Source organism: Homarus americanus, unplaced genomic scaffold (assembly GCF_018991925.1).
Source record: "Homarus americanus isolate GMGI-L3 unplaced genomic scaffold, GMGI_Hamer_2.0 scaffold51859, whole genome shotgun sequence".
Taxonomy (NCBI): Eukaryota; Metazoa; Arthropoda; class Malacostraca; order Decapoda; family Nephropidae; genus Homarus; species Homarus americanus.
The window spans coordinates 18,410,543-18,435,744 of NW_024711292.1; the positions used below are offsets into that span (position 1 = coordinate 18,410,543).

General features: G+C 42.7%; 1 protein-coding gene across 1 annotated transcript in view; it reads right to left on the reverse strand.

The window, feature by feature from the left end:
• LOC121857448 (AP-2 complex subunit mu-like) overlaps window positions 1–25,202 on the reverse strand; it is a 96,815-nt gene that overhangs the window by 53,114 nt on the left and 18,499 nt on the right. Inside the window, exons 5-7 of the mRNA XM_042353536.1 lie at window positions 11,165–11,309; window positions 2,366–2,439; window positions 919–1,058 (exon numbers count right to left, since the gene is read on the reverse strand). Coding sequence (XP_042209470.1) covers window positions 919–1,058; window positions 2,366–2,439; window positions 11,165–11,309 — 359 coding nt within the window. The remainder of the gene's footprint in view (window positions 1–918; window positions 1,059–2,365; window positions 2,440–11,164; window positions 11,310–25,202) is intronic.

The window sequence follows — 25,202 nt, forward strand, 5'->3', positions numbered from 1 at the left end:
TGGTTGTTGGAGGTGTGTGAGGGGGGTGTGATGTTAGGTGTGTGAGGGGTGTGATGTTGGGGTGTGTGTGGGGGGGTGATGTTGGGGTGGGTATGATGTTGGAGGTGTGATGATGATGATGATGATGATGATGGTAAGTGGTGAGTGGTGGTGGTGAGTGGTGTGTGTGTGTGTGTGTGTGTGTGTGTGTGTGTGTGTGTGTGTGTGTGTGTGTGTGTGTGTGTGTGTGTGTGTGTGAAGGTAAATTAAAGATCATCTGTTGAGGAGCTTATCACTTGTCAACACTGGTGCATGTTAACACTCATTTCCCTCCATCTCAATCACTCACACCTTTCTCTTTCTCCTCCATATTTTAAAAAGTTATGTAATGTAATCTTGAAGGGATACAACTTTGCTCATTTATACTTATACTTATCACAATCTCTCTAAAAATAATTTAAGTTTCGTGTTTATTCAAGACATCTTCAGGTCATGAGACCCACTAATCCCTCACCCAAGAAAGGGTGACCTGACATTCCATCAGGTCAGTAATATGAGACCACTATCCCCCACCTGACATTGAGTCAAGTCAAGTCAGGTCAGGTCAGGTCTCCCCCAAAAAAAATAACCTTTCGTCTTTATTCAAGACATATTCAGAAAATTCTCTCGATTTTCAATCTCGGAAAATTTGTTCCTAAACCTAGAATTTTTTTTAAATTGCAGCTTTGTGAATGATTTTCCGGGCAAATTTCAATTCCGGCTATCGGAGATTTCCGGGTTTGAGGGATTCAGTTTATAGAGACATTACAATAAATATAAAGTGTATGATCACAAGTGTAAGGAAAACCATATCATGAAGATGCCAACATAATGATATACATACTGCAGTATAAGAGGAGAATGAACTCAAACAAAATACCACAGTACAGCTAAACTCACCTCAATCTTCTGTGCCAAAAGTGAAGGTTTAAAGTTACTCTTTATGACTACCACTAACTTCCATCTTGAATTAAGCCAACCTCGCGTACCAGTGGGATCACACGGAATGGTAAGGAGATGTCTTTTTGTATGTACGGTACCTTTGTGGTGAGAATGAAAATAATACATGGGTAAATACTGAACTAGTTTTGAGGATTTCCCAGTTTCCTGGGTCCTAGGTCATCCACATTACCTCACATCTACCAGTAGACTAAGTCAAGAATTGTTTCCACTTACACAAACTCAGTTAAATGTTTTACTTCTTACCCGTACGTCACCACAACATATTACAGTCTCTCCTCGAATTACTACATTTTCGACTTACGACAACCCGGACATCACTATAGTCTGGATTTAGGATTTTGTTTAGCGTTTGGTCATTCTGTGACACCTTGCCAGAATGACAATTTTAAGTTCCGCGTCCATTCCATCATTTACACGGGAAGTGCGAGAAGGTCCAGAATGCCAATTATTAATTACGCGGTATTCTTGACCATGAGGCTGTGAGGAGGTGTGCAGTATGTCGCTGTTGCGTTATCGCTGACGTCATATGACATATAGACTGTGATTGGCCACGCATCTTACCTCCCTCCCCGCTAGCTGTGATTGGTCTAATGTAATATGGCGTGCCCAGCCACGGAGGAGAAGTCACTGACTTAGCCAGGCCAATCTCATTGTTCTCAGTCTCAGATATACTGTTCTCTCTTGTGCCCGCTAATCTGTTCAACAATGGCTTCCGCTGGACCCCCAACCACAGAAAAACCTTGAATTACCTGGATCAAGCTGCTCTAAGCCCAAGAAGATCTGGCAGCACCTAAGTTTACGAAGTATAATACAAAATCGTTCAGAATTAGAAAGAACCCCCAAGTTGATCTCATGCGCCAGCATGGAGTTAATGAATCTACGATTAAATTCAATCAGAAGGATACAAGATAGAAGAACACATGAGCATCACAGTCTGCAGGTGCTTCAATGGTGGTATTGTCAGAATAGGTGCTGCTCAAGACTGAGAATTTATTGGTTAGCTACTTGATTAGTCAGGCAAGAAGAACATGATGCGACATGTGGGCAGTGCAGGACTATGCAGGACTACGCCCGTGAACTCTACCAGTTAGTGGAGCGAAGATGGGAATTACTGGCGCCCAAACACTTCCTGCTTCGTTGGTGGCTGCAAGGGTTTAAAACAAGATCACGAACATTAACATTGTTGGTGAAGGAGCTAATGCTGATCGTGTTGCTGCGTAGATTCCTCCATTCTTCACGAAATTATGGAGGAAGGATAGTACAACGACGACCAGGTGTTCAACATGGATGAATCCGGGCTGTTTTGGAAGAAATTACCTTCAAGACCTTCGTTGTCAAGTCTGCAAGCAAGTGTGGGGCGGAAGTTGCAGAAGAGGCGCATCACCCGTCTGTTCCACCAATGCCTCTGGCACCTGTAGCTCAAGTTGTCGGTGATCCACACAGCCCATAAGCATACGCCTACAAAAACATGGACATGACCAGGCTAAATGTCCACTGGCTAACCGCTACGTAAGGCGTGGATGTTCTCTACACTGTCCCTCTCCTGGTTTGATGACTGTTTCCGTTCGATGTAAGAAATTCTGTGAGCAACAGAATGTGCCATTCAAATTTTGTTGCTCCTTGACAAAGCACCAGGACACTTCGCCCTACTGTTGGATCGTCACCCCAGTGTAAAATGGTCTTCCTTCCTCCCAACACTACATCATTAATCCAGCCCATGGCCCAGGGTTGATATGCAACGTAAAGGCTGCTTTCTCCATAAAAAGTTTAAGCTGCAGACTTCACCAACACCAAGGATGAGTTAGGAACCTTCTGAGTGGCACAGAATGGCGAGAGCAAGGATCCAGAACAAGAGTTGGCAGAGCATGAAGTGCGAGTAAAACAGTTTTGGAAGATGTTTAACGTCAAGAAAGCTGTTGATTTCTTGGTGGAGGCATGGGGGCAGCTGTCTGTGGCAATGATTCATCATGGCGTGGCAGCATGTGTTGCAATGTATCCCAGGTGGAAGGCAGAGGCAACCTGCGGCTGGTGAGGCTCAGTCTGTTGCAGTGGCAGTGGACCTTGCAGGAGATGCTGCACAGAGCGTTACAGCTACAGGCTTCTCCGAGACCACCAACGACAACATCCTGGAGGTAATCATGGAACCTGAGGTGACTGCCGACGAGATGTTGGAAGATGATGACGTAAGTGAGGAGGCAGGTGGTGCGACAGAACGAGAACAACAGAAGTTAACCCATGGTGATGTAAAGGAAGCCATCGAGTATGCTGAGAGACTCAAGCTCATCCTGTCCAAAGACCCAGTAAATCACATATGAAGTCTCCAATAACCATCTGTTGCAAACTATGGAGCCGTATATCCAGATGTATCACGACCACATCAACGCTAGCGATCAACGTAACATCACTGAGTTCTTCACACAACCCCACAACCACAGCCAGCCCAAGTCAGTGATAGTGACAGTGATGGTGATTTTGAGGGGTTTGTCAGGGAGGCCCTGACATCTGTGGTGGATAGTGATACAAGTGATTCACCTGAGGGCCACTAATCTTAGCCTTATCAATCCAATCCCCAGCCATCTCTTTTATAACTTAAGTGTTAAACCTTGATTTTCTTTTACCTGAGATACAATGAGGGTGTGTCATAGGAGGGAAGATCAGCTAAAACTAATATTACATCACTTTTTTGGTAGGTGCAGTGTATAAACAGAAAATAATTTCAGTTACAATATTTTGCAACCTTTTTGCTAGGTAAATTTTAGCGTGAAATTTATCGAAAATCTAGCGTACAGCTGCATTAGTGCATTACAATTAAATAGTGAACATTGCTTTCTGACTTCATTCTTTAACAACCCAACTAACAATATTTTTCTGTTTCAGTCTGATGCATTTATAAGTTGATAATATTTGCGATGGCTGCTTGTGTCAGGGGCCGAGGCAAAATCCAGCCATCTCAGTCATATCTTGGGTCTGGGAGAGCTCCTGAAAGCCCGAGGTTGCCTACATTGAGATGCTTTGAGATAAGTGTTTTAATCAGACAAATCAGTGAAAAGAACCAAGAACACACAAACAAAGACATTGCCAGTGATATGACCAAAGCTGTCTTGGCACAGTACACTCTGGCTAGCAGCTCAGTTCAAGCCTCAGTCTGCAGTCAGAAGAAGATTAGTGAGAGACTGCTAGCCAGTTGGGGAAAAGGCAAGAATATCTCTCTTGGGAGAGGAAACTTGCAGTTAAGGACAGCTTTGCCAAGCAACTGGACCAGTTATTTGACATAATTACTTGCAAATTTAATTGTTCTCTGTCCTGAGTTTGGTTCGATCGACTGTAAATCCGGGCCCATCTCCTGTATTTAGCGCTTCAAGATTCTGTGATCCAGACAGCATTTGTCAAAGCACAGAGAAGACTGGCATTATAGGAATCTCATGATTTCTGGCAAGATATTCGAGTCAAGAGACAGAGGCTACCACAGAGGGCTGAAGAGGAGAAGAGTTGCGGAAAGAGACTTGAAGGCCCAGGGTGAGGAGTAAAAAGGCCGATGATTGAGTCAAAGCTGATTCAGAGTTTAATGACTTCCCCATGGCTGATCTGAGTGCTGATAACCAGGAGAATGGTGACTTTGTCCCCTAACTGAAATGTGATCCCCGGCCTTGGTATAAGATTCGAAATGGAAAGATATCGAACATAGCTCTGGCCAGCATCTTTGACACCACACTGGTCTCAGAAACTGCAGAATGTAGCTGCCTGGATTAGCGGTGGTTGACCAACACCTGATGATGTTCACCTGGTGATAGATCATAACAAAATGGGGAGAGAGCTCAGGAGAAGCATCAGTAACCTAGAAGAGGGGAGTTTGTGGGGATAAAATCGGAATTAATTGTTTGTTCTTTGATGGGAGAAGGATGACCTCTAAAGTGTTCATGAAGGATTGGAGATTCTGACAAGTTGTTCCCTGCCATGGTGAGAGAGAGGAACACTACTCCTGCTGCAGTGAACCAGGAGGAAAATTTGTGGCATTTCACTCCAGAAAGATGACATCAGGAAACCAGCTGAGATAGTGGCAGATAACATTGTGAACTGGCTCAGAGAGAGGAACGTAGACCAGACCCTGCAGGCCATTGGAAGGGACAGCACCAACACGAACACAGGGTGACAAGGGGGGGTCATACAGTGGATAGAGCGGAAGATTGGGAGGAAGCTGGTCTGGATTGTTTGTGACCTCCACACCAACGAGTTGCCACTCAGACATCTGATCCAGGAGCTGGATGGCAAGACTCTTTCAAACAACAGATGGTCTGGTCCTTTTGGCAAGATGCTGGACTCTGCCACTGAGTTAGAAATAAATCCCGAGCTTTGAAAAAATCACAGTTGGGTCTCCACTGCTGAGCTTGGGTACATACTGTCATTGACGACCTGAGTACTGACCAGTACTATGGTTACATGATTTGCAGTGCCATCAAAACTGGGGTCATGCCTGACAGACTTGCTTACCTGCAGATAGGTCCAGTCTCACATTCTAGGTGGCTCACAACGGCTCTCAGGTTCTGCAGAATTTGGGTCGCTCATCATAAACTGAAAGGGAACCAGTTTCACAACCTGAGACTTATTGTCCAATTCATCGTGAGTGTCTACTTGCCAAATTGGTTCAACACCAAGGTCAAGTCATCGTTCTCCGAAGGTCCGAGGCATGTTCTCTTCCAGCTTGAGCCCCTGAGGAGTCAGCCAAGGAAGGTTGTTCAGATTGTGGAGCAGACTGTGAGGAGATCTTCCTGGTATGCTCATCCCGAGGCAGTTCTGCAGACAATGCTCTGCAGTATGATGAGGAGGAGAGAAGAGTGGCAGTCAAAAAGGATATTGATATGAGACTTATGAGAGGATCTGGGCATGACGAATCAGTTGGTGACGATTCCTTCAGGGTCAGGAAGACTCCTGAAGTCAATCTAGGTGCCAAGACCCTCACTGATCTCATAGATCTGGATAACATCCAGGCTGGCAGTGAGCCCCCTCTTACCTGCAGCCTCACCAATGTTCAAGTCAGAGCTTTCCTGGACAACCCCATGCATGTCCCTGCCTGGCCCTCGCACACCCAGAGTATAGAGCGTTGTGTACAGCAAGTGAGCGAGGCCAGCAGTCACGTGTACAGCCAGGAGAGGAGGGAAGGCTACATCCGAGCTCAGGTGGTCAGCAGGGAGGTGATGAGTAGAAACAGAAGCAAGAAAGACATGTTCTCTATGGTGTGCAGCAACACCGGTCGCCGAGTAAAACCGGTTTGTATTTGATGATTTTGTTTTCTAAAGGAATAATAAATTTAATAAATGTGTCAAGATCATTCGTTTCACTATTCTGGATCATTTTCATCCTAATAAATTAACCTGATACATTTACTTTACTTTAAATAAGCTATTTAGTGGTGTTGGTAAAAGGGTGGGAATACTGAATTTTCATAAGATTTCAAGTTAAAATTTACCTAGCAAAAAATGAAAACTTTTCAAATCTGAAGATATCACATGATTCTGCACATAGAACTACATCATTAATACCATGGGCCGATTTTTCAAACTCCAAAAAAAAAAATTCGCCTCCGTATGACACACCCTACTGGTACAGTATATTATTCTCTTATTGATATTTCTCTTCTATATTATGTGTGTTTCCATACCATCATAAAATTAAGATACTATTTTTACTACAACATACGTATTGTGTCGGAAAAAGGGTAGTCTGGGGGTCGGCCCAGTCTCTATTTCATTTAATCCCATATGTTCTGTTATTTCGTTTACGCGTTTCTCGTTTTACGCAGACCTCCACGGGTTCAATTGACCGCGTAAATCAAGACAATACTGTACGATGGCCATGGTCGTATAAAATATTTTTCACATTACGTATTTTGCAAATGTTTGAAGAAATGGATAAAAAAGTTGAGCGTTTTGCAAAAGTTGACAGACTGATCCAAGATGCACTTGCTTGCTACAGGGAGATATACAATGAAAAGAAAAGGCAAATTGTGCAGTCTAAATTGGACATATTTTTTAAGAAGTACCCCACTGCTGTCTCCTCACGCCCCACCACTGCTGCCTCTTCAGTCCCTAAAGATGATCCAATACCTTCAACAAGCAAGTAGGTTAGCCTGTCTGAAGAAAACAAACTTGATGACCCACCCAGCCCTGTCTCCTCCCCTGCTTCATCCAATTAATGTAGTCTCCATGCTTAATTAAAAAATTATTGAGGCCGTGTGCATTCGGCTGACTACATTAAACGTAAGTGCACAATAACACTTTATTCATTTTTCATTATTGATTACTTTTACTGTACTGTATTTCATTTTAGAATTTCTATGTATTATTTTTGCCTTTTCGACTTACGACCTGGTCGTCGGGACGAAACCCCGTCGTAAGTCAAGGAGAGACTGTATAATTAAATGACACGCCAACACCAGCCCCAAAAAAATTTTCTTACAGAAATCAACTCAGAATGGTAAAAAATCTATGTAAAACAAATAAATTTGTTGCTGAGCATTGGCAATCCAATATAGGAGCAACTTGGAGTCACCTATGTCCGTCACAATGGGAACGGCTGCCAGCTGTTTTACCTTAACTGTGCCTGAATGAATATATTCTCGGAAAAAAATAGTAGTTTTACTGAAACGTGATGTATTTTAATGTAAAATAGGATAAAATACATTACGAAAACAAAAGATTTTACCTAACCTTCTGATGTTCAAGAGAAGTTACTCGTTTTTTTAATAGTTTTCGGTTAAAATACTGTTATATTACAATGGTATTCTATTCATACTGTGCTTGATATAGTACATTCACAAAAATGTAATATTTTTGCTGAAATGACGTACGTATTACAGTGGAATGTGGGATAAAATCGTGACGAAAACAATGACTTTCGCTTTCTTTCGTTCAAAAGATGTTACCGTAATCGCTTTTCGATTGGTTTTCAGTTAAAAAACTGTTGTATTACAATAACATTCTATCCTAATTGACTTTAATAAATACTACGATACCATATTTCTGAATATTTTCATTAAAATCCATCCAAATCATTTTCCTTGTCATCGTCTGCAGCACCAAACAGCTTCTCCCAGTCCTCTCCTTGAACAGGGCTAGAGGGTACGCATTTTTCGAATCGTTTTCAGTTAAAAAGCTGTTACATCACACGTATATTTTACCTAAACTGCGCCTGAGTGAATATATTCTCAGAAATAAATAGTAGTTTTGCTGAAACGTGATGTAAAATAGGATAAAATACATGACGAAAACAAAAGACTTTACCTAACCTTCCGATGTTCAAGAGAAGTTACACATTTTTTTAATAGTTTTCGGTTAAAATACTGTTATATTACAATGGTATTCTATTCATACTGTGCTTGATATAATACATTCACGGAAATGTAATATTTTTGCTGAAATTACGTACGTATTACAGTGGAAAGTGGGATAAAATCGTGAAGAAAACAATGACTTTGAAATATAATGCAATATTAACCCCTAAATCGGTTAATTCGCAAAATTGGCTAAAACGGACACCCTTCCCCCCCTATTAGTCCGAATTAACGAGGGTCGACTGTATTTTGTCATGCGATCGGACGTTGTTCGGTCGGACGTTAACCGGCGCATGACTGTACAGTATTTTGTTTAAGGATACCTTATTGGAAATGTTTCGTAGAGAATTTATTAAGGATCATTATGGTACCAAATTCATCTCCCTATCACAATTAGCCACGCTGGAGAGAGGAAGGGGGAGGGGGAACTGACCACGAGACTCTCCCCCCTCACCCCCCAAAAAGGTTAACTCCCACACTCTTCAGCCAGACATTACACACCAACATTACACAGCCTTCGGTCTGCCATGTTATCTTAATTGACCGTTAATTATTATTATTATTACACACACTCCAACAACCACCCACGCTCCAACAACCACCCACACACTCCAACAACCACCCACACACTCCAACAACCACCCACACACTCCAACAACCACTCACACACCCCAAACAAGGGAATTAAGACAGCAGACATTAGGAGTGAAGGTCTTATTGTGTGACTGCGAGTTAAATATCAGCTGTTGAGGAGCTCTTGGCAACACTTATTTCCACTCCATCTCTCTAATCACCCACAGCTTTCTGCTTTCTCACTCCATATTTTAAAATGTTATGTAATGTAATCTTGAAGGGATACAACTTTGCTCATTTATACTTATACTTATCACAATCTCCCGAAAATGACTTAAGGTTTCGTATTTATTCAAGACATTTTCAGGTCATGAGACTCACTAATCCCCCAGCCAAGAAAGGGTGACCCGACATTCCATCAGAAGGTCAGTAATATGAGATCACTAATCCCCCGCCCTACCTCCACCTGACATTGCGGCAGGTCAGGTACACAAGACTCACTAATCCCCCACAGCTCCATGGGAGTGGAAAATACCAGTCTTTGCTGACACATAGCTTCATTCACGCCCATATCATATAGATTTTTAATTTTCAAATATATTTATTTTACCAAACTTTTAGATAAACTATTATGGATTATTATAGTAAAGAAATTGAGTTTCTAACTTAATTAGAACTACATTTACGGACTCCGGTAGTTTAGACTCAAGGAAAACATCCCCAGCACCCAGAAACGTTCTGGGGAAGAGGGCTAGTGTGCATCTGTGCAAGATGTCTAGTTTAGACACTCGGAAACTTTTCCCAGTACCTCCACCTGACGTTGAGTCAGGGCAGATCAGGTCCCCCCCCCCTTCCCTAAGAAATACTTTAGCTTTCATCTTTATTCAAGATATTTTCAGAAAATGCTCTCAATTTTCAAACTTGGAAAATTTCTTCCCAAAGCCAGAAATTTTTTTTTTTAAATTCCAGCTTTGAGAATGATTTTGCTGAGCAAATTTCAATTTTGGCTTTCGGTGATTTCCAGGTTTGAAAGACTCCAGCTAATGGATATATTATTGATACAACAAATTTGGGAGGTTAAGGGCCAGCCATACCCCAAAAACTCCCATCTACCCTTGATGTATCTCTGTCTTTCAGACTGTCAAGTAAGAAAAACTAATTAGACATATAAAGTAAGCATAATAAGCATTAATTAACTGAGACTTGTTCATCATTGTTGAAGCATTGAGTAATCACTCTTCCCCTTAGCCAGCCCCTCTTGACTGAAGGGCTGGCTGATGCTTTGGCCACTGTTTTTGCTATTAAGAGTTTTAAAAGAATAATAAATGCCTTCTCATAATTATTACTTTTTGTAAGGTTACTACATTGTGGGGAGGAAGAGAGAAATAATGATAAAGTGAGACGTCACCTTCGATATTATAAAAATGAATCAATAATATTCAGGTCGAAATTTGGCCTTAACAGCAGTCGGAGGGTAGAGAAGAGTATTCAGGGAAAGATTACCTTGATACAGCTTGTCCTGTTATTTTGACGTCATGTTACAGATTATATTTCAAATTTTTTCTATTATTTAATGTTATATTATTTATGGAGTAACATACACCATAAGAAGCTGATCATTCAAGAATATATTAATGAATAAAAAACAAACAAACTGGCAAATACGGCATGGCCAGTCCCACCCCCTTCAACTCCTATACGTATGGGGGGAGAGACTAGGAGAGGAGAGTATATGAACAACATATACACTGAAGAGTCTTGATAATTCACATAATACAAATTTACGTACTCATGGCAAGAATTCCCACCACGTCATTGCCCCTCAAAAAATCTCTACCAATCGTCAGATCAATGGGGTAGTCAGTGAAGCTTGTGGGGTATTTCCCTAATATATAAACGTTAGTTATGCGAAGCGGCGGTTAATGGGACATGGGTTTAATGGGGTGTACCTGTACTGTATTTTAAATTCATATGCAAGCAAGCATTTAAAGTGTCTTGTGCTAAGTCTCATTATGTTCAAAGAATGAATCTCCCAATTTATAATTATGGTTATCAAAGAATAACTATGATTCAATTTAAATTTATAAATACTGCTTATGGTTTTTCTATGGTAATCAACCTCAAGCATCCAGAGCTGTAAGTCTACCTCTTAGAATCACAAGTCACAATAATAATGTTCTTTTCTTCAGGTCAGTCTAATTAATTTTTATGATGGGTCAGTATCAACTGAAATTTGGTTTATAAGAAATTAATGGGCCACATTTTAGCAGTGCCAAAACTTACCTCATAAGCTCAAATTCACCATCTGGAGGAACAAATGATATGGAGTGTTCTGTCTCAAACTTGGACAGCTTTACACACTGGTGGAATTGGCAGTCATCAATGGCAATGCTGGTCTTCCCAGATCTTTGTGTCTCATCTGATGAACCTGCCACACCCAAGGTAAACACATTAATCAGTATCAAGAAAGGAACTAGTAATGAATAATTTAGCTACTGCAAGTAATACTGATAAATTTTAATCAGTTAGTTATCCATAGGCAAACAATGAACCGCATTTTGTCATCTTTATTCTGACTTACACTGCAAACTTTGGTATTTGTTTTTCATTCTTACTTTCCTGTATTCACACATCTCAATTGTATTTTCAAGAATACTTTAAACATCAGCAGCTTTACACGAGACAGCTTTATCTTAATTATTTATTTAAATCTCTGCCACATTTTCTTTCCTCTGTTCATCGATCATCAATGTTTGTAAACATTTTTGCCAACAAACTCCTAGTTGTTATTACATGTATTCTGCACAACCCATCATAAACCATTCATATCCCAAATCATACTTTCATAATTCTATTCACTTGCACAAAGTCAAACAAAACTTTATATTCTCTAATTTCTAACTTCACTTCCACTTACTATTTTCCTTCTTTTTAAAGCATGCATTTCCTATTATCGATCCTCTCTCAGTGCACATTTCTATCAGTTTTTCCTCCAATTCCATTTCTTCATGGCACTACATACAGTATTTATACATAATCCAATCCACTTACCATTTCCTGTATTACATCTCACACCACTATCACTCTCTCTCACAGTAAAATTATCAATGTAGTTATCTAGGCATTCCCAAATTCTCTCTTTCCTTCTCCCTTTTCTCACTCAAATTCAAAATTTCTCAAATTTGCCCCAAGCACCCACTTACATCCTGTGTAAAGCCTAGTAAACATCTGTTGACATGCCATCCAGCTTGACTGTCAAACAGCCACCTTCCGACACAAAACGGTGTTCGTGCCTGATCAATGACTTTTTCTGGTGTTCAATCACTACGCGATCAGGATGCCACAAGTGTTCAGTGTGTGTTGGAGGGCTCTGCAGCGAGAGGTTATCTGTAAACCCACTCTCGCAATGTTCAAACAGGATGAAGTTGTCTTTGAGTACTTCGTAGATAGCTTGGCATGTCTCAGAAATGTGTGTGGAATATTGCAAACGTACAGTTGCTGGATACCGAAGAGTATATTCGAGACGTACTCCTACCGAAATATTCTGATTCTAGTATCCTGTCTCTCTATTAGTGGTTTTACCTTTTTAAGATGGCAAAAATGCTGTTGCTGATATTCAGACATAATTTTGAAAATCTCCTTCACTTTCTATTGTAAGTTCATTACATATGTGCTTAAAACTTCCCTTGGAGTGCCTCTTCATTAACCACTGTTTGTACCACTTTGTTTGTTTTTACATCACTCTTCTCCTCCTTTTCTTACCACACAAGCAATCACCACAAAGCAGCTTTCATTGTGTGCGAAACTGGAGTCACTCCTCACAACACCATGGACAGACAACGAATGATAGTGACTGGTGTGTACAACTCATCCGGCAAGCCTGATCGACACTGTCAGACAGCCTTCATGTGTTGGGCAGCATGTCGAGAGGTGTGTTGGGCGGCATGTCGAGAGATGTGTTGGGCGGCATGTCGAGAGATGTGTTGGGCGGCATGTCGAGAGATGTGTTGGGCGGCATGTCGAGAGATGTGTTGGGCGGCATGTCGAGAGATGTGTTGGGCGGCATGTCGAGAGATGTGTTGGACGGCATGTCGAGAGATGTGTACTAGGCTTAAGGGTGCGTCTTCACTTGAGCATTTTAGCCCAAATGAACCAAACTAGCAGACAACACACTAATGAAACGAACGAGCAGTTTGAGTGCAAGCTCTCTGTATTCTGCGTGTTCGACGGTGCTCATCTTATTCCATGGATCTCACAGTGGCAGCAGGTGCATTCTTCATTATTTACTCCTTAGCCAAAAGGAAAAAGAAATCTAGGAGAGTGTGGTAAAGGCGACTATTTTCTGGATAGAAAAATATGTCCCTGTTGAGTGAAATGGATCATGGCCATTTGAAAAACTTTACTCGAATGACAACAAAGGACTTTGAAACATTAAGTAAACTTGTAGTACCAAGAATTATAAAGAAGGATACAACATTCCGAAGAGCCATACCGGTCAAAGATCGTTTGCCTGTAACTCTACGCTGTCTAGCCATAGGAGACTCCTATACCAGCCTGCAGTATTTATTCCAGATATCCAAGCAACGCATAAGTGTATTAATCGCAGAAACATGCAACACTTTGATTGAAGCCCTGAAGGAGTCGGGTGGCATAACCTCACTATTTAAACCAATTGTGCATTTTGAGATAAAAGCACCAAATTTGGCACACATGTTAAATTATACATACAGCTCCTCCCCAACTTACGACAGGGTTAGAGACCCAAATCCAGGTCGTAAGTCGAAAATGCTTAAATAATACATAGAAAATCTAAAATGGGTGTCTCTTTTTCTTCTCAGCACCACAAATCTCTCACTTTTAAGCTTGCCAGCCATTTTAAAGTGAATTACAAACGAAAATTTTGTCTGTGTACTGATGTTGGGACTCGAAAATACGTAATTTGACAAAATTTTGGTACGACTGAGGCAGGTCGTAAGTGCAGGTGGTCGTAAGTCGAGTAGGTCGTAAGTCAGGGAGGAGCTGTAGTGAACAGATCTGGATATGGTGCCACCACAGATTTAGCTGCAGACGGTCGTTGCAGCCATTATCCAAAATGGCCACCAACAATTACTGATATTTTATTTAATTGCCCTGATGGGTGTGACTGTATGTTGGCAATGGAGTTTAATTCACTGCAAAAGAACTAAAACTACTAAGTGAATTATTTTATTGTATTCGTATAGAAATAATAGAGTAATAAGAACATAAGAATGGAGGAAACTGCAGCTGGCCTATTGGCCCATACTGGGCAGTCCCATTTACACCCAACCCCTATTGCTCATATATCCATCCAACCCATGTTTGAAGCTATCCAGCGTATTCGAGTTAATGATGATATTTGGTAACTTGTTCCACTCATCCACTACTCTACTTCCAAACCAATGTTTACCTATTTCGCACCTAAATCTAAATTTGTCTAATTTAAAACCATTGTTACGAGTTTGATCCTGGTTGGATAGTTTGAGTACCTTTGTAACGTCCTCTTTGTTCAGCCCTGACTTCCATTAGACTAGTTAGTCTAATTAAACAGTATGTTACCCATCTGATTGCTACAATTTATGCACTAGAGTTGTTGTTGTTGTCTGTGGTGGTGGTCGTTACTAAAATGAATACCTTTGTTTTTGCAGTCAGCCAATGCTGCTGCTTGTGGAGTAATGGTCATGGATGCCGACTGTGATGCCTTTGAAAGATAAAAAGATTAAAGAATTAGACGCTGCTTGAGGTGTTCCAGTCATGTCGAAGAGCTTCAGATTTATTGGCCCTGTGCATCCTGCTCCATCCTCACCTCACCTCCAGCTCAGACAAACTGGAAGCTCTGTCTTCTTTGCCAAGAGGACATGGCAGAGCCACTGAGATGCCCTCCTCAGTCCAAACGTAGATACGTTGGGAGTGGTCATAGTTCACTTGCGGAGAATTTAGTCAGATTCAGTGAGCTCGGTCAACTTCCACCAACACTCCGACTTGAGAGACTTGACAAAAGGAATGGCATTGAGGCAGCTATGGTTGCTAACAATGCTCAGGATCATCATTCATGTAGTCTCAAATACAGCAGCAAAAAGCTACAAAGGGCAGAAAAGTGAATGTTTAAGACAGAAGACAAGAGCCAGGATACACCAGCTGCATGCAAACTGACTAGAACACATTCACGATCGGCAAGTAAGGAGAAGACGATCCAGGAAATTTGCTTCTTTTGTGACCAACCTGCAGGGATAAGCAACCATGCATTAAGAGACAAAACTTCTTGGCCAACTCAGTGCTGGGACATGGGGGCTTTAGATGCCAAGTACCACACAAAATGTCTAGTAGGACTGTACAAACGTGTCCGATATGCCCAGTTTGAAGGGTCTAATGAAACAGATCAGGAGAGAGAAGCATCTGGAATTTTCCTTGCTAAGCTTGTTCTCTACATTGAAGAAACCAGGATAGAAGGGAGAGCAACTGTCATCAAATTAGGTGATCTCGCCCACCTCTACCAGTCCCGAATGGAACAGCTAGGATTCAAGTTCGACACGAGGGTACACTCCACACGACTCAAACAGAGGCTCCTTGCCCATTTCCCTGACATGCAGGCACACAACAAGGGGGCGAGATGTCCTCATGATATTTGAGGAAGATGTCGGTGCTGCTATCACCAAAGCCTGTGAACTGGACAGTGACAGTGATGCAGTTCATCTTGCAAGTGCTGCCCAGATCGTGCAACGCCATATGTTTGGAGAGGCCAAGCCTTTCAATGGATACCCTCAGGGGTGCCAAGAAGAGTCTGTGCCATCACTGTTGCTTGTCCTGATAAACATGGTCCTAGACCTAGAGGGTCACAGCATCAATGACCAGATAGCAGACAAGCCCTGCAGCCCTCACCCAGTTGCTGAAGTTCAACAGCATCAAGCACAAATGAGTGCATAAAGCCACAACGTCTGTCACTGAAAGGCACAGCACTTAACAGGAGACACCAGTTCCCTTGTACCCTGTACACAGGGATGATGCTGCACACTCACACACGCAATAGAGAAGTGGTGGACAGACTGTCACACCTAAGTCTCAACATTTCCTACGACCGTGTCCTCCGTCTCTCAGCACAGATGGGCAACAATGTCTGCCAGCAGTTTCACAGAGAGCAAGTGGTCTGTCCTCCAAAGATGCTTGGCAAGGTATTTACAACAGCTGCCATAGATAACATTGACCACAATGCCAGTGCAACAGCAGTAAAGACATCTTTCCATGGTACCTCAATATCTCTGCTTCAGCACCCCTCTTTTCCTGGTGAAGGAATAGATCGAAGTATTGTCATCCTTGGAGGATCTGAGAATGCAAGCTCTACCAAGACTGTTGATCATTTACCACACTACTACACAGATGTGTCTCCTGTCAATATTAGCATCAAGAAGTCACCTGCCCCAACACCCACAGCCAAGTCACTGGCAAGAAACTTCATACAGCACACTGCAGAAGAGTACCTGTGGCTTAGCCATGCCATGGAGGTCGTTGATGGCAGAACTGAGACACAAGATCATACATCATGGGAAGCCTTTCATGCCAGCCACCATACGCCAGATGTTCGAGTCATCTGCCCCACATCGTTGCTTCCACTTTTTATGGAGTGTTTTCACACAATGGCCATGATCCAGCACTCCAAAGATGACATAAAGAATGCTGTTGAGCACCTGAACCCTGGACAGACACCAGTAGTCACCCTCGATCAGCCCTTGTATGCTTTGGCCAAGCAAATTCAATGGACATGGACGGAACGTTTTCGTGAAGACAAACTGGTGGTTATGTTTGGGGGGCTGCACACCGAAATGGCAGCTGGGGGACTGGCTAGAAGGCAGTGGCTGGGTGGAGACACTAGTTCAAGCTGAGATTGCGACACCAGGATCGGTCGATTCGTTTCTGCGAGAAGCCCACATCACCCGCACAAAGAGGCTCGCCAAATTACTGCTGCGGACTGTATATTCTACAGAAACGTGCCTATGATCGCTTCTGCTTGCAAGAAGTTGACCCCTACCGAATATCTGCCCAAGTTCAATGCCTGGTGCAAGAAGAGAGAACAAGACACCCCCTTGTTCCAGTACTGGGCAACAGAGCTAGAACTACAGCTGTTGGTACTGGTGTATGTGCGTTCTCTGTGCCAAACCTCGTTCACCTTGTACCTTGACGCACTGACGGGACTGGCCCCATGGTTCCATGCCCTAGACCACACTAACTATGCAAGGTGGGTCCCTGTTCACCTAAGGGACAAGGCAGAACTTGAAAAAAGCACCCAGATGTAGCCAGAGCGTTCAATGCAGGCAACTTCACGGTTGATCAGGCCCAAGAACAGAACAACGCCTGCATCAAAGGAGATGGAGGAGCTGTGGGCCTGACAAACAATCCTAGTGCCCTGCAGCGTTGGATGGTTTCGGATCCAGAAGTTGCGAGTGATAGAAGAGTTCAAAGATGAGCACCAGTACTGGAGCAGGCAGAGACACTCACCATCATGACCAGATTCCCAGTGTGCAAACTTCATTCATCAAAGATGTCCACTCCCTTGTCAGTGTGATAGAGCTTTGTAACCCTTTTGAGGAGGAAAGCCTGGATCTGGTGGCCCTTTACATAAAGGAGATTGCCAGTCCTTCTGCAGCTGAGTGTCAGAAATGCGAAGAGCATTGGCCATGACCAGTTCCAGACCTTCACCAGACAACATCTGATGGAAGAAACCAAGCCTGTCGATGCTATTCTTCATCGAAACAAGCTGAAGTTGTTCAGTGCTTCCATCTCAAGTAAGGGAAGCAAAGGAAAGGAACAGCTGGCCTCTCTCAAGCATGATGTGAGCCTTTTCTCGTGGCTGTATATTGGCTGCCAGACAAGGGATGGAAACCTTGAAGAATTCTTTCGTCACAAAAATCAAGCATGTCCTCCTACACTCTCTGATGGAGGTAGCATCCATCTATATACGAAGAGTGACCTCCTTGCATGCTTAGGGGATCTCTCTGTTGCCCAGACAGAAGCTCCTCCTGCCACCAGTGTAGTTCTTGGAGCAGCAGCTGTTCTCCAGATGCTCAAACCAGCAGCAGCCAGGAACTTTGAGGAATATGCCCAGGAGGTCTTCATCCCATACAAGTCAACAAAGCTTCAAACTGCATCACGGCATGACCTGGTGTTTGAAAGGTATGTTGCTGATTCACTGAAATGTACAGCGAGAGCAAAACGTGGACAAGGAGTCTGCAAACGTGTGGTGGGTTCAGCTACCATACCAGGAAATTGGCAGAACTTCCTCAGGGTGGACAGCAACAAGACGGAGCTGTTCAAGTTCCTGTCAGATGCCCTCCTCACGTGGTTTGACAAGGAACACAAGCAGCTTGTCATCACCGATGGACAGGCAGTCCTTAGCAAGCTAGTGCTCCCTGATCTGGCATCGATCGCCCCATGTAATCACGAAGAAGCAGACAGTCGCATGTTGCTGCATGCATCCCAGCAAGGCCACCATAAGATACTGATCCAGACTGTGGACACAGATATCGTGGTTTTGGTTGTCTCAGTGGTCCAAGGGGTGCACCAAGATGAACTATGGTTGGCATTTGGCACTGGCAACAGTTTCCGCTATCTCGCAGCCCACAAAATGGCAACATGTCTGGGACCAGAGAAGGCGCGGGCACTGCCTATGTCCTTTGCCCTCACAGGGTGCGACAGTGTCCAGTTTTTCTGGTCATTGTAAAAAGACTGCCTGGGCAATATGAGCTGTCTACCCAGATCTGACAGAGGCACTGCTTAAGGTTTTGCTGCATCAAAAGTCATACCAGAGGATGTCATGCACATCATCGAGAGGTTTGTTATCCTCCTGTATAACAGAACCAGCTCATGTATGGACATCAACAAGGCGCGAAGGAAGCTATTTGCCAAAAAGAACAACGTACAGCTAATCCCACCAACAAAGGCAGCCTTAGAGGAGCATGTCAAAAGGGCAGCTTACCAGGGGGATCATGACTGTGGACAAACTCTGGTACCATCACCACAGTTGCCTCCACCAACCAGCTGGGGCTGGACGAAGAATGCAGAAGGCTTGTACACGCCATTTTGGACAACACTACCTGAGGCTGCCCACACCTGTTATGAGGTAGTCTCGTGCAGATGCAAGTGCAAAAAGGCTGCACATGATTGCACAGTACTGACCTTGGGCTTCGGAGAAGTCTTATCCCATGGACTTACAGACTTCCTCAGTGACCGACGCCAAGATGTACGCTTCCAAGGGGCTGTCTCCACCTTTCAGTCACTCACCTGTTGTGTCCCCCAAGGCACCAAGATGGGACCACTCTGCTTCCTTATGCTTATCAATGATGCCTTAAGAGAAACCCTTGCTCGCTGGAAATATGTCGACAACTCCACCATTGGGATCAGCGTCAACAATTCTGCTCCCGACTATACCGCCCTTCAGGATTTATTGAACAGTCTCCAAAACTGGGCCACCAACAACCACGTCACCATCAACCATACCAAGACCACGGTTATGCGCATCAACCTCTCCTCCGACATTGTCCCACCCCCTTCCATTACTTTAGGTCCGAACACACTCCAGGTTGTAGATTCCACGAAGCTTCTCGGCGTCACCAGAGACAACAAACTAAATTGGAAACCACACGTCAATGAAATTGTCAAATCCTCCAGTTTCCGTCTCCACCTCCTCCGCCGACTCAAGTCCCTCGGAGTTCCTGCACCCGAGCTCCTCATTGTTTACTCAACATTCATACTTCCCAAGCTCACCTATGCCTCCCCTACCTGGTCTTCCTCCCTAAATGCCACACAATGTAAACACCTAGAAAAAGTGCAAAAGAGGGCATGCAAGATTATTCTCTCCCCTTCCTACTCCACATATCAAGAAGCGCTCAACACACTGACCCTTTCAACTCTCACTGACCATCACCACGACCTCATCTGCAAATTTGGTAAGAAGCTTCTGCACCATCCTCGACACCGGCTCCTACTACCACCCGAGATCCCTAGCCCGAGAATTGCTGTTCGACACCACAACCGCATCCAGCCCATACGTGCACGAACTGATCGCTATAAGAACAGCCCAGTCCCAACCATTGTAAAAATTATCAATAACTTGTAATAAACCAGTGTATTCACTCCCAGTTAATACTACTTCTTGCACTGTCACTATGTTGAAATGCCCTGTAGTTTGAGCTTTTCCCCATCTAGTTATTATATATCTTATTTGTATCACTTATGTTATTTGTATATTATTTGTAAATCGAAACCCATTCCCCAATTATGTAACTGTATATTTTCAGCCTTCTGGCTGCCACGCTCTTTCAATAAACCGTTAATTATTATTATTATTATTATTATTATTTTTACTGTGCGTGTGCGTGTGTGTGAAGGACTGTGTTCCCATCAGTGAAATACCTAGATTGGTGTATACTGCTCCACAACTCGCTGTACTTGCAAATTCACATACAGTAGGTTCTCAAATTTCGCGAGTTTTTAATTCGATGTTTCTTATTTGAACACAAAAAAACACTACATAAAAACATAAAAGCAAACACCTGGAGTTTATGCATACCTTCTTAGACTCGATGCCCACTGACAAAAATTTATAATTTGTCTGCGATTTGTAAATTTTCAAGTCAAATCTGTCTGATTTTTTCCACATGTTTATAGGAATACCAAGGTTTATCTATCATATTATCTTGACATGCACAAATTTTAATACCGACTTTAAAGTTTATTTTGAAAAAAATAAATAAAAAATTGTATGTAAAGTATGCAGAATCAAAGTTTAGTTAGGTAACCTACAACATAGAAATAATACAAACAAATATTCAAAATAGCATTTATTTGTAGCAAGGAACATTAATACTGGAGAAAATCCACACTTCTTATGTAAGTGCCCGACTGCCTACCACATTTTTTTCTTGGTCATTGTGTCTTCCTATGATGAAATTTTAATCTAGGCCAGCTATATTTGTTTCAGTGTTCAGACACAACAGTCAGTAACAAATAAAACATTAAACCTCTCTGAATTCAATATAATCAATCAAAACAACAACAAATAATGTTATTTCATCTTCAAAAAAATTCTGATTTTCCCTCGGATTTATCTGCGAGTTCATCGCAAATCACAGGAATTTCTGTCAGTGGGCTCAGATGATGGGTGGGCGATTAGTTTTGTTGAGAAGATACATGTGGTGAGGTAAGAATAAAGAGAGAGAGGGCATATCAAGCTATGAAACTATCTCTCCTATTACCCACACCTCTTTCATTACATCTAGGAATCGTTGTAAGGCTATTCTTCATATGGCCAAGCGGAATTTTATAAACAGAAAGACCGCTGTCCTGACTAACTCTTCCACTAGTAAATCCTTCTGGTTCTTAACCAAAAACATCTGTACGTAATAACTTCTGCACTCCCTCTCTTCCGACCTGATAACTCTATAGCCAACTCTCACCCCCTGATAAAGCCAATCTCATCAGCACCTTATTCTCCTCTAACTCCATCTTAGATAATTCCCACTCTATCCCTCCTACTCCTGCTGCTCCTACTGAACCTATGCACTTTCCTATAATCTCCACTCATAGAGTTGCCGGTGTGTTATTCAGGTTGGATGTGAGTCAGGTGCATGGACCGGACGGAATACCCCCTCGTGTTCTGAGGGAGTGTGCTGAAGTTCTGGCCCCTGTGCTTGCTCGCCTCTTTTGCCTCTGCCTCAAAACCCAAACTTTTCCTTCTTCTTGGAAGCATGCCTCGGTTCAGCCCATCTTGAAGAAGGGTGACCATTCTAATCCCTCTTACAATTGCCCCATTGCCCTAACTTCATCCCTCTCTAAGATTTTTGAAACTATGCTTAACTCCCATTCTCTCCGTCACCTTGAACGCCTTTCTCTTTTGTCGGATCACCAGTATGGCTTTCGCCAGGCGAGATCTACTGGTGATCTGCTCTCCTACTGCATCTATCTTTGGTCATCCTCTCTTAGGGATTATGGGAAAACTTTCGTCATGGCCCTCGACATCTCCAAAGCATTTGACAGGGTATGGCACAAATCTTTGCTATCTAAACTTCCCTCTTTTGGTTTCACTCCCCACTTTGTTTTCTCATCTCTAGCTTCCTTGAGAACCTATCCATGGCAGTTGTTGTCGAGGGATCAATCTCTCGCTCTTTCTCTACCAGTAGTGGTGTCCCACAGGGTTCTGTTCTTTCACCTACTCTCTTCCTTCTTTTTATCAATGAATTACTTCACAATACAACTAATTCTATCCATTCTTACACTGATGATTCTACTCTTCACTCTTCTTCACATTTTACCCTTCCTCCTAACTCTCAAACTAGATCTGTTTCTAGAGCTGATATTATTAATTCTATCAATGCGGAATCTCTGAATGGGGAGGTAGAAACTTGGTTAAATTCAATAGTAATAAAACTCGGTATTTACCAATTACACTTTCTAAATTAGATGATCTCCCACCAATTACATTTCAGGACGCTATCATTCTACCAAATTCTGAAATACATATGCTAGGCCTCACCATTTCCTCTAATATGTCATGGAAATTATACATCCTTAATATAGCTAAAGCTGCCTCCCGAAAGTTGTACAGATGACGTAGCTACTTCACTCCTGAGCAGTTGCTTCAAGTATATAAGGGATTCATTCGACCTAACTTTGAGTCTCTCTCTCTCTCTCTCTCTCTCTCTCTCTCTCTCTCTCTCTCTCTCTCTCTCTCTCTCTCTCTCTCTCTCTCTCTCTCTCTCTCTCTCTCTCTCTCTCTCTCTCTCTCTCTCTCTCTCTCTCTCTCTCTCTCTCTCTCTCTCTCTCTCTCTCTCTCTCTCTCTCTCTCTCTCTCTCTCTCTCTCTCTCTCTCTCTCTCTCTCTCTCTCTCTCTCTCTCTCTCTCTCTCTCTCTCTCTCTCTCTCTCTCTCTCTCTCTCTCTCTCTCTCTCTCTCTCTCTCTCTCTCTCTCTCTCTCTCTCTCTCTCTCTCTCTCTCTCTCTCTCTCTCTCTCTCTCTCTCTCTCTCTCTCTCTCTCTCTCTCTCTCTCTCTCTCTCTCTCTCTCTCTCTCTCTCTCTCTCTCTCTCTCTCTCTCTCTCTCTCTCTCTCTCTCTCTCTCTCTCTCTCCCCTCTCTCTCTCTCTCTCTCTCTCTCTCTCTCTCTCTCTCTCTCTCTCTCTCTCTCTCTCTCTCTCTCTCTCTCTCTCTCTCTCTCTCTCTCTCTCTCTCTCTCTCTCTCTCTCTCTCTCTCTCTCTCTCTCTCTCTCTCTCTCTCTCTCTCTCTCTCTCTCTCTCTCTCTCTCTCTCTCTCTCTCTCTCTCTCTCTCTCTCTCTCTCTCTCTCTCTCTCTCTCTCTCTCTCTCTCTCTCTCTCTCTCTCTCTCTCTCTCTCTCTCTCTCTCTCTCTCTCTCTCTCTCTCTCTCTCTCTCTCTCTCTCTCTCTCTCTCTCTCTCTCTCTCTCTCTCTCTCTCTCTCTCTCTCTCTCTCTCTCTCTCTCTCTCTCTCTCTCTCTCTCTCTCTCTCTCTCTCTCTCTCTCTCTCTCTCTCTCTCTCTCTCTCTCTCTCTCTCTCTCTCTCTCTCTCTCTCTCTCTCTCTCTCTCTCTCTCTCTCTCTCTCTCTCTCTCTCTCTCTCTCTCTCTCTCTCTCTCTCTCTCTCTCTCTCTCTCTCTCTCTCTCTCTCTCTCTCTCTCTCTCTCTCTCTCTCTCTCTCTCTCTCTCTCTCTCTCTCTCTCTCTCTCTCTCTCTCTCTCTCTCTCTCTCTCTCTCTCTCTCTCTCTCTCTCTCTCTCTCTCTCTCTCTCTCTCTCTCTCTCTCTCTCTCTCTCTCTCTCTCTCTCTCTCTCTCTCTCTCTCGGGCAGCCTTTCGATGTATTTGGCATCCTGTGTACCTCCGGCAAAGCCGTGGGTTCATAACACACGTCTTGCCTGTGGTGAGTGGATGTCGGTCACACAAGAATAACCCGTTATAGTACCCCCTTTTTTCCTCAGCCAAACTGTGGAATGCTCTGCCTTCTTCTGTGTTTCCATACTTATACAATCTGTTTCACTTTAAAATGCTGGTTTTCCGGCATCTTCATGGAGTAGATTAATACAACCTTTTTCTTTTCTATTTTTAATTTCTTTCTGTTTTTATTTTTTCGCCCCCCTAGGCCCCGTTGTGGGTTGATGACCTGTGCCCAGGTGGGATAATTCCCGTTAAATAAAAATAAATAGATAAAAAATAGGGAGTATTCCCTTGGGACATATAAACTCTCAAAATCCATCTGTCATACTCCACTTTTAGTTTACCATATAATATTTTGGGGCTTATCTCATTGTATTCCATCACGTAACTTCACACTTCATCATTCATCAGAACTGTCACACCTTTTGCTTTCACCCTTTCAGTTTCTCCACACTTTATGCCCTACACTTATCACCAGTAGATTTCTCATCAATCATTCAATTTTGTTTTCCTTGAAGGCTGAACATCCACACTCCTTTCATTTATCCCTGCTTCAGTCACTCCTGAAGCAGGCATGAATATAATATTCCATGACTTAATGATCCAGGGCAGGTGAGAAGATATATTACAGCTAAACTGTACTGATGTATAATACCAAACCTTAACTCGAGTATGGGTGACAGGATACATTATAGTTATACTGTACATGTACTGTTATATAATACCAGGGCCTGACTTCCATTATGGTCATAGGATATTTTAGTTATTCAGTACTATACTATTATATAATAGCTGGCCCTGAAATACAGTATGGGTGAAACAACATACTGTACTGTACCGTACTTTGATATGGCACCCTGAAAATTTAAAAAATATTATGGGTAAATTTTTTTATGGCAACTACAGCAATAATTATAATGTTTTGGACTACTGCATAACTGCTTCTGTACTTCGTGTAGACAAAAATCAATTGAACTTAAGAAAGCCTGCAAGATTATGAAATCTAACCTGTGTGAGGAAGTGTGAACATTACAAGTACTTCTGTAGACATGTTCATACAATGTATGAAATTTACTTTAAACTTTAAAAGTACAGAAGGAAGGAATGGTGAGTGGGTGACACATAAATAACAGTGTGTTAAATTTAATTTAAAACAGATTTCAGTCTTACTAAGAAAGGATAGTGATCAGGATATAATAATTTCTAATTTCTACTACTACAACTACCCAGATCTCAGTTACTTTAATTGAAAGGATACTTGTGGTCTGGGTACGTGAAGGAACGAAAAGAAATGGCAGGCTACACTCAACCTGGTCCTAAAATATGAAAAGAGGAAGCAAAAAACAGCAGTACAGTATTAGAAGAAGCTCGAGTG